The following is a 16,520-nucleotide window of genomic DNA, read 5'->3' as shown; positions in this document are numbered from 1 at the left end:
GCAACAACCCAAAGATTAAAAAGGAATGTTATTTTCCAGAAAAACTATGACACTCTGAAATCCGATCAGAATGATCTCTCTTACTGACGGGTCCAGGAAGAATTTAGCTCATTCAGCTGAAAGTAGTCAACTATGGCATAAAGGGGCCTACAGGGGGCTGCCGATGATGTGAGCCCACCGTCTGCCTGGGGGTCAGGGTCTGCAGGGCAGCGGGCTCAAACTGAACCGTCCACTGAAGGATACATCCGGTCCACTGGATGACTTTGCAAGAACATCTGAGATATGTAAAACTGGACCATACACACCCACAGGGGGCTTTGACTTTTACTTACTATGCATAGGCTGTAGCAATGCTACCGTTAACGTGCGCATTCACTTCAAAACCCAAGAGGCTGCGGGGCTCGCACATGTCGAACCGGCACTGCAATTTGTTCCTATACAAATACAAGAAACCTGCATCACACTTCTATCTTTCACAGTATTGATAAAAGCCATTCAATTGAAATGTACATGTAATTGCACTGTTTTTTTTTTTAACCATTAAAAAGTGGGATTTCACTTCATGAAATGTAAGGTAACATTATGGTTGCTTAAAAATGTTTTGTTCAGCTCTTGGATCACTTCTGGTTGCAAAATAATGATGGCCATACTCAAGGCTTTAAAGTCGGTGGACAACAAACCAATGGGCGATACGGTGAAACGTCTCATATACGGTCTGTGGTCAGAGGTTGAACATTCAAACTACCAAGACCAGATCAGTTCTGTAAATGGATTGAACATAATATAACTTGTATATAATATAACTAGTGTACTTATTTACTGGCTGCTTCAATCACACAAATGGATTTCCTATGATGCACAAACTATAATATATACTGCTGTTTTATTGTATTCATAGATTTTCTGTGTGCAATCCCAACCAGCCATTTTCCATGTACTATATCACCAATGGCATAGAAAATGACCAAAAGACCTTCCTGAGGAAACCATGGTATTGTCTGGAGGAACGCAGAGGAAATGACTGCACAGCTCAAACACATGTGCTGATTGGTTTGATTGGTTAATACAATGATAGGTAGAAAGGATTTGAGAGTGTTAAGGTGTTTACATCATCACATCAATCCAAACCTCATAATCAGTCTACTATCTTACACTTGAAATAGTCAAATGCAAAATGTGATAGTCGCATCTGCACATAATGCATTTGAAGAATCAAACATGAAACGTTGGAAAACATTTAATAAAGTTAAGAAGGATTTGAAAAATGATCAATGAGATAATCCGACTTGTCCTGCAGAATATGGATGTATATGCTTCCAGTGTGATGTGTGACAGGGGGGAGCGGTACCTCTCAATCAGAAGCTGGCCTTAACTGGTTGCCATGTGTTCAATTACAATGATTTATTAACATTCTAATAATTATTCACTAAGTGACAAAGAGGCAGCAGAGGGATGTTATACCAGAAGCAGAAATGACCCTAGGACGTTTCATTTCAGAATAAGACACGTTTATTTATCCAATACATCACCAGTGTTTAGAGAGCCTTCACTATCCCTCGTCTTCAAATATATTGAGTTACTTTTGATGTGTTTTAAAACGTATGACTAGTATATGTGTAGTGTTATTGTTACATGTTGAAATGGTTCAGCAGCGGCTTGATTCAACTATTGCCTCCCTCATGTTGTTGTGCTGGTGCACCTCGGAATCTCTGCCCACACAAACAGGCACTTCAACAGAGTTTTATTGTCATTTCGGATGAAATATTTGCTGCATTTGTACCATTTATTTCCAGAATTGAAATGTTCAGTTATGCTCTAATCATGTTGTATTGATTTTGGGCACTGCTTAGGTGCCAGAGGATGATGTAGAACCTCCATATGAACTCAAATGAAGGCTGGGGGTGTGGCTGTCACAAAGCAACCAATGCCAGCTCAGAATACAAAGGTTGAATACACTCCTGGTGCCTGTTATACATGTGCATGCTAACTACGCACCATTCAAATGTCCATGGCTTAGACATTGCATTGCATTGAACAATGTAATCTTGCTTTTGTCAACATTTTGTTTTTCAAAATGAATCATCTAGAGCCATTGTGTCAACATGCTTTACGTTTCTATGCTTCTAATGGGAGAGTGTTCTCCTTTGAAAGCTAGCTAACGTCACGGCATGTCAGTCACAGAGGGAGCAGGGTCCCACATGTCAACATGCTGCAGAGCTACATGTTTTTTATTGTCTACATTGGTTTTATAAATATGTGTTATGTGTGGTTCTTTTCAGTTACTTCATTCCCTGTGATGTTTATGGATGTAGTTTCTGATATGTTTTTCCATCTAAAGTGTGCATTATGTCCTGCTCAGTATCAAAAATGCAAGAAAACATTACGGCTAAGGCACTATTTCAAAAGGCCCAAAAGTGGCAGTACCAGGGCAACGCACAGTACCAAATCACTTGAGACTTCAATAATGTGACATTACTGCAGGCTTGACAATCAATGTTTCTGATCAAATTAGCTTTTTTTTTAAATAAAAATTCTAATTCTGAGTTATTACAACTAGTGCGAGAGGCATTCATTGTTAATATGAGGTCGTTTTGGGTTATTTCTTTAGCACATAACCCTTTTTGTAAAGAATAACAGACAGGTTTCCATCAGAACAGGAGCTTATTACCATCTGAGCTGGATCCAAAATCAGTCAAAAATAATACATAGCCTAAAGAAAGGTACAGGAAGTTACTTCAACACCTCTTCTTCACTGAAGTGCAGCGTGGAAGAACATTTAAACAACTGGAGGGCTTCATCACCCAACACTCTACAACACAGCTGCTCATGACTAATACTGCTACCATTTCAATCAGAAGAAAGCCCTTCAAATAGACAAATCCATTCAAACTGATTTCCAGAAACATAGGACAACCCTAGGAAACATAGAATACTCACACAGTGATCAGAGCGAGCTACTTACACAGGACTAGAATTCAAAGAGCAGTGATCCACCATCATCTCAGGGAGGAAATCCAACTTAAAAGAAGCCATGATGCCAAAATGTGTTTCTTTCTCCTTTGAACACAACAGGACAGTGGCACTAAATGGACGCACAGATCAGGTGATGGTGGTAAACTCCAGATGGTACACTTATTGGTAGGTCCCTGGCGAAGGGTATAATAAGGGCAGTGCACAAAAGGAAGAGAAAAACAGTGTGCCGCAACAAACTAATGCACATGGAGAACCCGTCCAGTGGAACACAGACACACAAACACAAAGTGGCTGCACCGCCTTCGTTGCGATGGAGGAACAAATGACAGACAAAGTGACAGGCCTTCAGGTTGGCTTTCCAGGTTCTGGGAAGGGGACTGACCGCTGCATGCAGATCATGGGGGGCTGCTGGGATCACTGGGGCCAGAGAAGTAATGGCCATTTGGGCTCCCACAATCAAAGTGCTGATGATCCACGGCCTTTGTGAACATTTCTCCTAGGCCAGCAGATCTGGCTGCAGCGTCAGATAAACATGGTGTCAGATTGATGGTGATAAGGCCCAGTGGGCAGGGGGAATGAAAGAGGGAGTGAATAGTACTCCCCAGCCAGTAGCTAATCCCTGGACTAGCCACACCAGGGGCTAACAATTAGGTTCCGGCCAGAGGGGGGGCTGTGTTTACCCTGTTGTCCTGCAGCCTGCAGTGGTTTGTGTGTGATTCATGTGTGTAAAAACAGAAGGAAGCCAATGTCAAATGACACTGGCTTTTGTCTCTGTGCAACCCACAGCACACACACAAAGACCCCCACACCTTTGCATTGAGATCAACTCTGCACTAAACAACACCCTGCCTTCAGGTGGTTGGTGGCTGGACTTAACCCCATGCTGCTGCACTTTGTTTTCATCCACACTGGAGCCTTTTCATTTTGCAACATGACAGCACAACCCAGGAAAGCACGGTGCTAATAAACAAAGTCTGTGAAATAACAAAACCATCTTTCAAGATCTTTTCAGATAAATGAGATGGATAACTTTATCCTTAACCCAACGATAATGGGGACCTGCTGTGCTTATCACAGCTATATCTCCATTACAGCGCACATATTGTGATGGCTAGCAAAACGTTGCAAACTTGTCCTGCCTTTGAATGGCGTACTGATGATAGTGTTGCAGCATTATTCAAACTTGCAGTAGTGGAGGCCATATGATAACACCACTGTGATAACAGACAATATGAGAAACACCGACACTGCACTTAGCAAAAGCGTGCTTGCCCTCCATATCCGATCTGACGCTCTACACTCAAATAAGAGCGGTGTTGTTAGAAGAAGCAGAGTGGTCTATTTTTATATTTAAATAGGTTTGAACACATGAATTGGAATACTTATCATAAAATCATGTAGTGCCTCTAGCTATTCAGTGAGAAATATAATGTTAGAGATAATTATCATAAAGACATTATAGCCTGTAGATTGTACAATATGCCAATGTTAGGCTTCTACAAAATGTAAGCTAGTTTGATGCCTAAAGATGTTGTCAAACAGTATGACAAAGAGTCACACATCCAATGGGGAGTGGGGCTCCACTCCATCTTCTCACGAAGTGCAGAGAGGACGCTCTGCCGCTCTGAGAGGAAGCTGCTCTGACTATCTGAATGGAATGTTCCAGCACTGCTCCGAGTTTACCAACAGGCCAGTTTGTCATGTGTCATGCAGGATCGTGAGGTTAATACCAACACACAAACATATCTGAGCAACAGTCACAAACCTCTGTGCCGGTTTGCCAGGCCTACTGGATTTGGAGTTTTTTGTTTGTTTTAAGCAATAACTACAACTCATTTGTAATGTAGCAAATGAGTTATATTAATAGTAAGACGCCATGACGATCAAAAACATGGAGCCAGTTAGCAGACCATGCTAACTGGTAGGTCTCATTTAGCATTTAAAGCATTAGATTACATTTGTACTTGCTGTTTGGCTAAGAACTGTTGGTATGCATTTTGGTGTGTGTAGATTTATATGTATGGACCTGATATGGAGTGATGAAGAAATGAGTCCTATAACCCAGAAATGTGTTAGCATTTCAGCACGTCGGGTTACGTCGTCTGAAGTCAATGTTTTCTGAATTCGTTTTTTGATAAATGCCTAAAATAAGATATGTGGTTAACACAAGTTTAACAGATTTTCATGTTTTGTATTACATAAGTGGTAAACGTCTGAAACCTTTTAGTGGTTGCTACGAGTTTAAATGATTCTACTAAAGGTCATCATGCTGAACATTAGCCGCCTTTAGCTTGGGAGTGGTGACGTGAGGTCATGTGACTGTGCTGTAGTTTGTTTATAATCGTTCAGTACATAACAGCACTTTAACCATCAGTAAAAGTGGTGTTAATTAGGGCTGTCAAGTGAACGCGTTAATAACGCGTTAACGCAAAAAAAAATTAACGCCACTAATTATTTTAACGCGATTAACGCATGTGTATTTTTTTTCCTCGGCCGCCCCGTAGTTTCAGAGCGCATCGAGTTTAAAATACCATCTACAAGCTGATGCTGACAGCCCCGCTCCTGCTGTGACAGACCACACTTCCACGCTCACCGGCAGGCACCGACTGGCTGTTGGGAGGACCGGGAGGGTGTGTGTATGTGTGGCCCGAGCGAGCGAGAGAGAGACCTTACGTGCATTGTTGTTGTTAGCATCTGGTGCTAGCTAGCTGCGCTAACGGATCTAAGGAGCTGTTTAAATGAAAACAGAGGAGCGACATTTCGCCACAACTGCGCCGAGCACTTGACTTCCAGGCAGCTCCCGTTCGAGCATATGCCTTGTGACACACACACACACACACACACAACACACACACACACACACACACACACACACACACACAACACACACACACACACACACACACACACACACACACACACACACACACACACACACACACACACACCACCCACACACAACACACACACACAACACACACACACACACACACACACCCACACAGCACACACAACACACACCCAACACACACACTACACACACACACACACACACAACACACACACACACACAACACACAACACACACACACACACACAACTTTGTATTGTATTATTGTATGAGAGGTTCCAGGTTGAATTGAGGCGAATATTTGTAATGTTCAGAGGTTGTTGTTGTTAATATTCATGAGAATATTTGTCATTGTTCAAATGATAATAAACATTAGCATAAAGCATATTTGTCCACTCATATGTTGATAAGAGTATTAAAAACTTGAAAAATATTCCTCTAAGGTACATTTAGAACAGATAAAAAATGTGCGATTCATTTGCGATTAATCGCGATTAACTATGGACAATCATGCGATTAATCGCGATTAACTATTTTAATCGACTGACGGCCCTAGTGTTAATATAAGAGATTATTTTCTGCAATTTCCAAAATAAAAAAAAATAAAAGGCTGAAAAATCTCAGAGCTTTTGTGGAGGGAGCCCTTGCTAACTCGCGGTGGCTACAATAATCTGTCAAAACTTCCCTCTATTGACCGTGTGAGAGAGATACATGGCTGCATGGTGTGGGCAGGGGGTCCTGGGGGTCCACAGATTTTCCATAACCCCCCCCAAATGGCTGTCGGAGCTTCTTACCCCCCTAGTGCCAAGTTGGAGACCTCGGAGGTGGGGAGGGTGAGTTGGGGCTGTCCCGTCTGCTCTGGAGACGCATACAGGCTCTCAGGGTCCAGGCTATCCATCGAGGGCCTCGCACTACGACTAATCACACACAAACACACACACACACACACACACACACACACACAAACACACACACACATTACAAATACATACAACAAAGAAACACACCACAAATGTTTGCACATGTAATGAAGCTTAAGTGGAACACAAATGTGAGAGCTGGGGGGTGGGTTCATCCTTTAAATATCAAGGTTATTTTGAATAACGGAGCCTACACACGGCGGCGTGCGTTGCCGCTTCAACGCTTCTGCCCATTCACTTTGAATGGGGTGACCTCACGATTCGCCGAACTGCATTGTGGGAGCAAAGCGTAGCTTCTCTCGCGGTGCTCGCTGCAAAAGTAGAGCAATGTTCTACTTTTGCCGCCTCGACGGAGGCGTCAGCCAATCAAATCCCGCATATGCAAATCTGACAGTACAAGCGCTAGCCAATCAAACCGCGTGTATGTTGGGAGAGCCAGACCGCAGTTATTTCCTATATGTAAAAAAATGGAGGAGAAAATTATCGTGGCGGTAGGGAATCACCCGGTACTATATGACCAGTCCCTCTTTACATACAGGGATACAAACCGGAGGAGCCAGGCATGGGGGGAGGTGGCAGAGACAGTGGGTGAAACTGGTAGGTGATCGCCTATTTGGGGAGTTTATATCCAGTGTACTTCGTTTGAATGGACAGCTAGCAAGCATGTATATTTAGCCAGCATGGATGTAGCATGAGCTTTGCTTTGTATGTCCGGGGCGGGACATTCATATGATTGGTTGTTGGTCGCGTTGGTTGCGTTGACTCCCCAAGCTCAAGACACGCCCACCGCCAAGCGGCAACGCACGCCGCCGTGTGTAGGCTCCGTAAGGGTACATCACCACACCCCTGTGTCCTTTCAAAATAGACAATACTCAGCAACCCCGACTCAGAGCTCTGAATGTTTAGACGACTGTTGTTCCTCTCTGCGCTCTCTCACTATCTGTGTCAGCACCCCGCCTACCTGCAGCTGTCCGTCACTCACCTCTCTCCTGTCTGCGCCTGTACTACGAATCCAGTTCAACAGACCCTGGATATGTTTGAGTTATCTGGCTTAACTAACCCAAAACAAGAGCGCTCTCGCTAAGCGGTCCTATGACGCTGGTTATCAACTCGGTAACTCAAGCCAGGGGTTGCAGTCGGATAATCCAAAAATCAGCTCCTAAATTCTAACCCTATCTCCTATTCCTTGACCTCTGAGTGAAACGTCACGGGGTTAAGGGATAGTGGATAGGAGAAGTCAAAAGGACGTGGGAGAAGAGACTGCGGTACTTTAGAGAATCCGAATGCACTTTCACTATCCGACGTGTTTATGATGCTCCAGCGGACGTCATGAATGTGCGTCTGCTGCTGTGGGGAAACTATGGAAACTAGTTTTCTATACAGCGGACTACAACATGGATGTTTAATAAGAACGAGGGACTACTGTAAACTCATCTAGAGACTCTGCACCGTGCTCTGATGCTGTTGCTTTATGCTTTATGAACGTGGACAACAGAGAAACATATTCTTCATGACCAAAGTTGGAATTGAAATAAAAAAGGAAAGTGAAACTTCTGCTCGTCACCCTCTACCTCCGGTCCACATTAATACAAATGATCCCAATACGTATGATTGTATGAACTATGAAAAGATCTTAAAATCAATACAAATGTATTTATTATAAACGTTAGGCCTTAACATCTATCACTGTGTATATCACCATTCAAACATCTTTTAAAAGTTGAACAAACCCCACAGCTCAGTAAAGACTGTGAAATGTTGACTTTATTTGATCATTTCAGTAAAAACTAACGTTCATATTTCTCTTTTTGATTATAATACTGATGAACGTTCAGAACAAAGCACTTTGGCAACTTACCACCTACGTTTCAAAAAGCTTAATAAGCACCGTAACTTTCATGATATCATTTCTCCGTCATAATCGGTTGTTTCCGTGAACGGCCGACTGTTGAGTGACGGCAAATGCTGCGGCTGTAATGCATTGTGGGGCAGCATTTTCTCCTCTCCTTTCGGTTAGGGAGGTCCAGTGGTTCCTAAGCTAAAGGAGGTTATAAAGGAAGTTTGAAACCTCCTTTCCTATCATCTAGAGAATTCGAACGGCACTTATCATGGCTGCCACTGAGGGACTTCCGGGTCATTTCACTCCGTTAGGAAGGTTCCTAAGCTAAATGGACTATTCGACTGCAGCCCTGGTTTCTCTGTCCGACTGAGTGCGCGTTCACATAAAAGGGGCGGGGTTAGCAACATTTGACCAATCACAGCGCAGCGTCATACTTCCTGAATGAAAAGTAAACTATAATATTAGACAAATATGAAGAAGTTAAACTTTTAACATCCATGACACTTTATCCAGGATAAAAGCAACATGGTTGCACCTGCAAGGTGAATACAGCTGGTAAAAGAAAAGTGTTTGAATGCGTACATTAACAGGTTTATGATTTGACTCGAGTGTTTCGTCAACTTAATGTGTTGCTTAAAATAATACTTCTGCATACAGTATGTGACACTGTGAGACTGTTGCACGGCCAGATATGGCTCAAGAAGCTGACTCAGATAAGGAAATATATGATACATTAGGGCTGTGCGATTATGGCAAAAATCATAATCACGATTATTTGGTCAATAATTGATATCACGATTATTTTGACGATTATTCATTGACCATTTATTGAACTTTAAAACAAATAATATTTTACCAATAAACAAGATCAATAAATGTGTTGGAGCGCACTTCCAAAACCATACTAAACATATATTAATATGATAAATAAAAATAAATAAAATGAAATCAAATATGTTGCAGTGCACTGTCACAACCTACTGAAAACTCCTTAACATATAGCCAACATTTTGGTAAAACATATTCAACATATTCCACTCAGTTAAACGTTGAAGACTGGCCAACCGTCATGGTCCAGAAGTAACAGGAAATAAATGTTGAACTACAATTTAAGACCAAATAAAAATGTTTAGGCCACCATGGCAAATGCTGGTAGGACTGCTCGTGTCATCTCTTAAAGATTTTTTGCAAGAAATACCAGGCTGTATATTATATTGCCACCTGTACTGAAGACCCTCTCTGAAGAGGAACTTGTGGCAGTGCTGCCACATATGACACAGGAAAAAAGGAAAAGACTCTGAAGAACCCTTTCTTTGCCATTATATAAAAATAGTGTTGCTACAAAAGTATAAATTAGGCTTACTAATAAGACAACTCAGATCTGAAGCTACACAGTAATCTGCTGCAGCAACAGTGCAATAAAAAAGACAACATTAATAGAATCAAACCCATTTTTTGTTGTATTTTATTAGAGTATAAAAAGAAATGCCTTTAAAATAGGATGCAAGCAACACTAGTTTCTGAACTGATAGACTATAATCAATTTAAACAGAACAGATCTTAATGTTTGCATTCTTATACCATTTTGTACAATAATTATAATGAATAAATTCAAACAAACTAAAACTTACAGCAGATTAATAACAGTATCTAAATTGAGTTTTTATTATATCAAAAACCTGTTGAAATGCTGCTGTTATTTTTACTGTCCCACAAAAGCGCGTCGCAGCCTCCAGGAAAGCTTCTTTCATAACTTCGCCGTCTTCGAAAGACTTCATGTGTTTCGCAAGAACGTGACTGACACGATAAGATGCTCTGGTAGCAGCCTTGCTCTTGGTGTTGGGCCTGGTGAAAATGGACTGCTGTGCATTTAGCTGTGCTCTCAGGCCCCTCCCCTTTTGGAGCGTAGGGCAGAATTAGGAGGGAATTCCGTCTCGTAGCGTTTGTGCACTGTTTTGAAATGCCGCTCCTAAATTACCCTTCTTCGATAAAGTCACGCTCGCATTGCAGATGAGACAGATGGACTTTGAATTGGAATAGATACAAAAATAATGATCCTCCCACTCGGAGTGAAAATTATATATTTTGGGCTTTTTTGCTTCTGCCATAATTGCGGTCTTGTGTGTGTGCGGACTGTCACTCCTGTTGACCATCCATGCTGTTGACACGGACAACGTCAGCGAACTAGTGCACTGCTCACCAGCCACGCCCGGACACATGGGGTGAGGCCGGCCAATCACAAAGCTTTGATGCGTTCAAGTGCATTATTCTGGCACGGGAACATTATGTTACAGGACATTAACGATAAAACAGAATATTGTTGTTCTATTTTTAGACACATCTCGCGATCGACTGTGAATCTCCCCGCGACCCTTCTTTTTAACTAGTTGCTGCTCTTGTTCTGACATCTTCGCTTGCGCTAAACACTCACAACACATGTCACTCCCACGTGGCCGAGTGGGCTTTTAGGGAGGGGCGAAAGCGCACCCAGCAAAATAATCGTATTTTGTCAATTATGCTGTTTTCCTAATCGTCGCAAACCATAATCGTAATCGCGATTAAAATACGATTAATTGCACAGCCCTATGATACATTGTGATGTGATATGATATGAATGATAATGGGACACATCGACGTCTGCACTCACAGTGTAATGTAATGTTAACAATGTTAACAATGTAACAGTAATGTTACTTTGATCCGGTTACTTATGTTGTGGCAGATATTTAAGTAAGCTTTCTTAACGCTAATGTTATAATAGTCAGATTGCTCTGAAGATGGGAGGTGATATTCTAATAATGTTCACGTTCACAGTCGGTGATTTTTGCCGGCCGTCTTTCCTACAACGGCAGCTTTTCTGTATTTCCTTTCTCCTGTAATATGACTTGATCGCTTTAAACTCCGCACACTGAGCTCTGATTGGTCAGCAGGCAGTGCTTTCACTGAGTTGATCTCTTAGCCTGCAACCCAACCTGGGGCCTATAGAGTGGCGAAGTCCCTCCCCTTCCGGTGGACCTCCACGGGACCTTATTTCGGAAAAAGTATTTATTGAAGTCAATGGAGAGAGAAAGATTATCGTTTGATCCCGTTTGAATTGTGCCACGAATTACACATATGATGTTTGTCAATTTAAAAGATAATTTTGCAAGTCAAACAAATAAAAATGTGTCGTAAAACTGTGAAGTAACACATTTGTTTGTGTGAAGCGCTCAATGAACTATAACTCTGGTCTTGCATACGTCACCAACACCAAGATGGCCGTCACGTTAGCACATTTCCCCTCTTTCTTTCAGAATTAAGTGAAAAGTATTAAAAGAGGTGAAAATCACTCCAAGTCTGGGCATGTTGAGAACTGTACATACACACAAGGGGAGTTAGTCGGTTACGTAAGAGCCAGCATGCGGGACCGGTTTTACAAGGTTTTGGTGAGTAACACGAGTGTAATGTCTAACGTTCAGTGGCGAGCCGTCAGGGCCCTCTGTGAGGGCCTAAGATATTCTAAAAAATAATATTTTAAAACATTAAAAAAAAAAAACATTTTTTTTAAAATATTTTTTTTAATATTTTTTTGTCGTTACATTTTTCATTAGTTTTACCAAAATAACTTGATTTAATTGTATTTAAAATAATATTTCCAAAGAAATAAATCCTTCGAATCTGCCTGTTCAGTTTCTGTTGGAATGTGAAGGGTTAAATGCCGTCTCTGCGAGTTATGTGAAGACGGGAGGGCTTGTTGGTCCCTCTCTACATTCACAGAGGGCCAGCTATAGTAACTCAACGAGAGAGTAATGTCAAATGACAGTACAATTGACCAATCATATCTTCCCTCTAAATGGGCGGGCTTTATTTTCGCGGACTTTATGACAAGTTCCGCCCGCTGTGAGGTCTATGCAAGTGGTGCAGTGACGCATCCTAAAACCCGGAAGTAAGCTTCGCTCGGATTCCCTCGACAGAAAGCAATGGGATTTCTCGATAGGATTTTGGAAAATAGCTTGAAATAAGGTCTGTTAGATAAATGCACGTTTTGTTCAGCCGGATAATATCCACATGTCTACCCTACTTTTAGAATCATAAATCTAAATCGATAGATTTATGATGGATAGATTTATGATTAGCATAAGTTCGTTCATGATGGCTCACTTCAGTGATAGTGATGACATCGTTGCAAAATTATTAACCGAGTCATTTTCAAGATTGAGTTACAATGATAAACTGGAGTGGCAAAGGATCAGCTGAATGACCCGCAAGTGCTTCATCCAAAAGGACAGGAGGATGGACTTTGTGTTTAAGTGATTTGATCATCAAAGGTAGGCCTAAGTCATTTTCAATGTGGGCCGCCGTGCCGACTTAATTCATTTGTAATTGTTACTTGGCTGTGGGTGCCCTGTCATGATAGGTGTTTATATAAATTGTGTTGTTTTGTGTGGTAGAGGGTCGCTGTCATTGATGCGTTTTGCACCCCGGGCCGCTGTTTTGATATTCCGCTGAAGTATACGCTGTGACGTAATATCGCTTCTTTTCTTTCGAGGGAAGAGGGGGGTCAGAGGGCCTAGGTATAAAAGTCACGGCTCGCCACTGCTAACGTTAATATACGCGACTCTGGGATTTGTAGTCTTTGTGGTTGCGTATTTTTAGTCTTATATTCCAACAGTTTTAAGACAAACTGTGACTTTTTTTACATGGAAATTATATTTTAAGATTGACAAACATCATATGTGTAATTCATGGCACAATTCAAACGGGATCGAAAGATAAGTTTTCTCTCTCCATTGACTTCAATACATAATTTTTCAGAAATAAGGTCCCATGGGGCAGAAGTAGATGGGCGTGACTTCGCCACTCTATACTACGAATCAGGATTTTCGTTTAGCAAGCTAACTTCAGGGATTTCCGGTCCTACGAAGCTGGTACACTTTTAACTTATGCTGAGCGGCTAGCCTGCTCCGGAGCAGGATAGGTTCCAAGATAAGAGATCGACTCCGCCTGCCTGCTGACCAATCAGAGCTCAGTGTGCGGAGGAAATACAGTTTAAACTGCCGTTGCAGGAAAGACGGCCGGCCAAAATCATCGACTGTGTGAACGTGAAAATGAATAGAATATCACCTCCCATCTTCAGAGCAATCTGACTATTATAACTATTATACTATTATGTTAAGAAAGCTTAATTGAATATCTGCCACAACATAAGTAACCGGATCAAAGTAACATTACGTACAGTCCGTGGCACTGTGAGTGCAGACGTCAATGTGTCCCATTATCATTCATATCACATCATAATGTATCATATATCTCCTTATCTGAGTCAGCTGAGCCGTATCTGGCCGTACAGCACTCACAGTGTCACATACTGTATGCAGAAGTATTATTTTAAGCAACACATTAAGTTGACGAAACACTCGAGACAAATGTAATTAAAGTCAGATCGTGTCTACACCTGTTAATGTACTCATTCAAACACTTGTTCTGTTACCAGCTGTATTCACCTTGCAGGTGCAGCTATGTGGCTTTGATCCTCGATCAAGTGTTTAAGTCATGGATGTTTAAAGTTTAACTTCTTCACATTTGACTAATATTATAGTTGACTTTTCATTCAGGAAGTATGACGCTGCGCTGTCAGTACGCTTCTCCATGTTTGTGATTGGTTGAATGCTCCAGATACCACCCCTTTCATGTGAATGCGCACCTAACTAGATAGGACACGGCTGGCTTGAGCGATCGAGTTGATAACCAGCGTCGTAGGACAGTTTAGCGAGAGCGGCTTTGTTTTGGATTAAGTCAACCGGATAACTCAAAACATATCCAGGATATGTTGAACTAGATTCGTAGTATAGGCCCCAGGTTAGCCGTTCAGCATAAGATACCATGGAGATCTAGCCCGGTAAAAAGAGAACCAGCGTCGTAGGACCGGAAACCCAGAGTTTAGCCTGAAGTTAGCTCGCTAAGTGAAAATCCGGCTTCATAGTACAGGCCTCAGGACTGCTTATTGCTAAGAATTTGAAAGGTTTAAAAATAAATACTGTTCAAATTATTTCTTTTTTAAACATGTGTTGCAACAGGTACATGGGACAATGAAATACTTAGTGATGTAATGAGTACAACTAGCATGATGCTACAAGGCATTTTAACTTAATAACCTTGATTGGCCAACTGGAAAACAAATGATTGAAGGATGTTGGACTGCAGCAGGGGCGGATCTAGAAAAATATTCATGGGGTGGCGAGAGGGTGGCAGGAGAATTTAAGGGGTGGCATCCCCTGGCAGAAGTATATGCTGATTTAATCGCAGTCATATCAATCAATGTTAACTTTGAAAGCCACAATATTGATATTTTAACTCAATAACATTATGTGACATTATTTTTGGCACATCAGTAAAGCCTTACATATAAATATATAAGGTGGCAGACCTAATTTAATTAATTTTAACTGAACAATAACTGAATGAGTTTGTTTCACTCTTAGACCAGCAGGGGTACCAAATCTATGCAGACTGCTGCAATAAGTACATTCATTAACTGTCTCCTCGGTGTTTGTCTGAATGAATATGATACTATTAACAATCATATTATTCCTATCAGCTGTCAATCCCTGTTATGATTCACATATTCAGTGTTATTGTTAAATAAACTATATTTTTTGTTCCTCAAGATGCTTGCTCAAATTTCCAAGACAAGTAATTACTATCAATCAAAAGAATCAAAGGAACAGTTCAGCGCCCCACAACTTCATTGCAAACAGTTACAACCTTGACTTTACATCAGAAAGAACAAACATTAAAGAAGTGACTAACTGCATCAGTTAGGGTTAAAAAACGTGTATTCAGCTAAAACATATACATCGCTGCAGTTATTATCCAGTGGAAAGTCTTTACCTACTGGCCTAGTTAAATCAAAGTGGTTACTTTTTTTTGGCTGGGCAGTGCAGTTTTACACACCGTCTTATTTGACTTTCTCAGGACTTGAAACTGTTTTTTGGGGGCAGACCCCCACAAAGAAGAAAAATGTTTTACACACGTAAGGTCATCATCTTAAACAGTGGTGTAGTGGTCGTTGGAGGCGGGGGATCGCCGTCCCCCCACTTATTTAGAGTCCCCACTTTTTTTAAGCATGATTTTTTTGAATAGTCTAATAAATATTTAAAGCATTGCCAGTGTTATCGGTTGCAAGTGTGTATTTGTTGTAATAATGACGAAAACATAATACATTTCACAGTAATTATAATAAAAACATAGCTCAAGTATTTATGCAACTTGATGATTTGAAGCGTGTGTGTGAGTGAGGGGCAGCACCGTGTGTGTGTGTAGGGTGACCAAGTGTCCCTCTTTCTGCGGGACTGCACACAGCATTTTTATCATTTGTCCCACGTCCCACAAATTGAGACTATGTCCCGCATTTGAGTGACAGTCGCGCAGAAAGGCCGGCTCGGTTCGCTGACGGCCGGCACCGCCCTTTATTATTATATTTTTTAAACGGCATCATGTAAGTTGCGCTGACAGGCGACAGAGGTCCACAGAGGTCCACAGTCAGGGCCGGCCCGTAGCACTGGCGTTATAGATGTTCGCCTAGGGCGCCAGATCTGGGGAGGCGCTGCACTGGTAGCTCTGGGAGGGAAAAAATCATGTTTGACCGTTGGTGCTCATCCTAATTTTCGGGCTTGATGTAACAATATTCATAATTAAGTAAATGTAACACCCTTTTCATCCCGGTTACACGTTTCATTTGCCCTGTACGATGGGCGCTGTAAGTGATGAAAATGGGGGATGTTGGCTTATCTGGCAACCGCAGCTCACAGCCAAAGGGCGAGTGAGCGTGGGAGCGAGCGAGGGAGAGAGGGAGGGCGCACCGGTACCGGCGCTGTTGTTATTAGAATCTGGTGCTAGCTGCTCTAACGGAAGAAGATGTTTCTACAATAATGTGGAGGGAGAGTCCTCTCCAGTC

At 41.8% G+C, this 16,520-nt stretch overlaps 1 protein-coding gene across 10 annotated transcripts in view; it reads right to left on the bottom strand.

Annotated features, from left to right (window-relative positions):
• The window catches only part of celf1 (cugbp, Elav-like family member 1), a 39,706-nt gene that overhangs the window by 17,564 nt on the left and 5,622 nt on the right, over nucleotides 1-16,520 (bottom strand). For 5 of the 10 annotated variants that reach the window (XM_034215094.1, XM_034215111.1, XM_034215104.1 and 2 more), the window contains exons 2-3: nucleotides 6,619-6,741; nucleotides 333-434 (exon numbers count right to left, since the gene is read on the bottom strand). In XM_034215094.1, coding sequence (XP_034070985.1) covers nucleotides 333-434; nucleotides 6,619-6,741 — 225 coding nt within the window. Of the gene's footprint in view, nucleotides 1-332; nucleotides 435-2,962; nucleotides 3,364-6,618; nucleotides 6,742-16,520 lie in introns of those variants that run through there. The other 5 variants (XM_034215127.1, XM_034215133.1, XM_034215156.1 and 2 more) reach the window with 3 other exon arrangements.

Source organism: Gymnodraco acuticeps, unplaced genomic scaffold, assembly GCF_902827175.1.
Source record: "Gymnodraco acuticeps unplaced genomic scaffold, fGymAcu1.1, whole genome shotgun sequence".
NCBI classification, from domain to species: Eukaryota; Metazoa; Chordata; class Actinopteri; order Perciformes; family Bathydraconidae; genus Gymnodraco; species Gymnodraco acuticeps.
The sequence above is the reverse complement of the archived record's forward strand: the minus strand, read 5'-3'. Positions and strand labels throughout refer to the sequence as shown.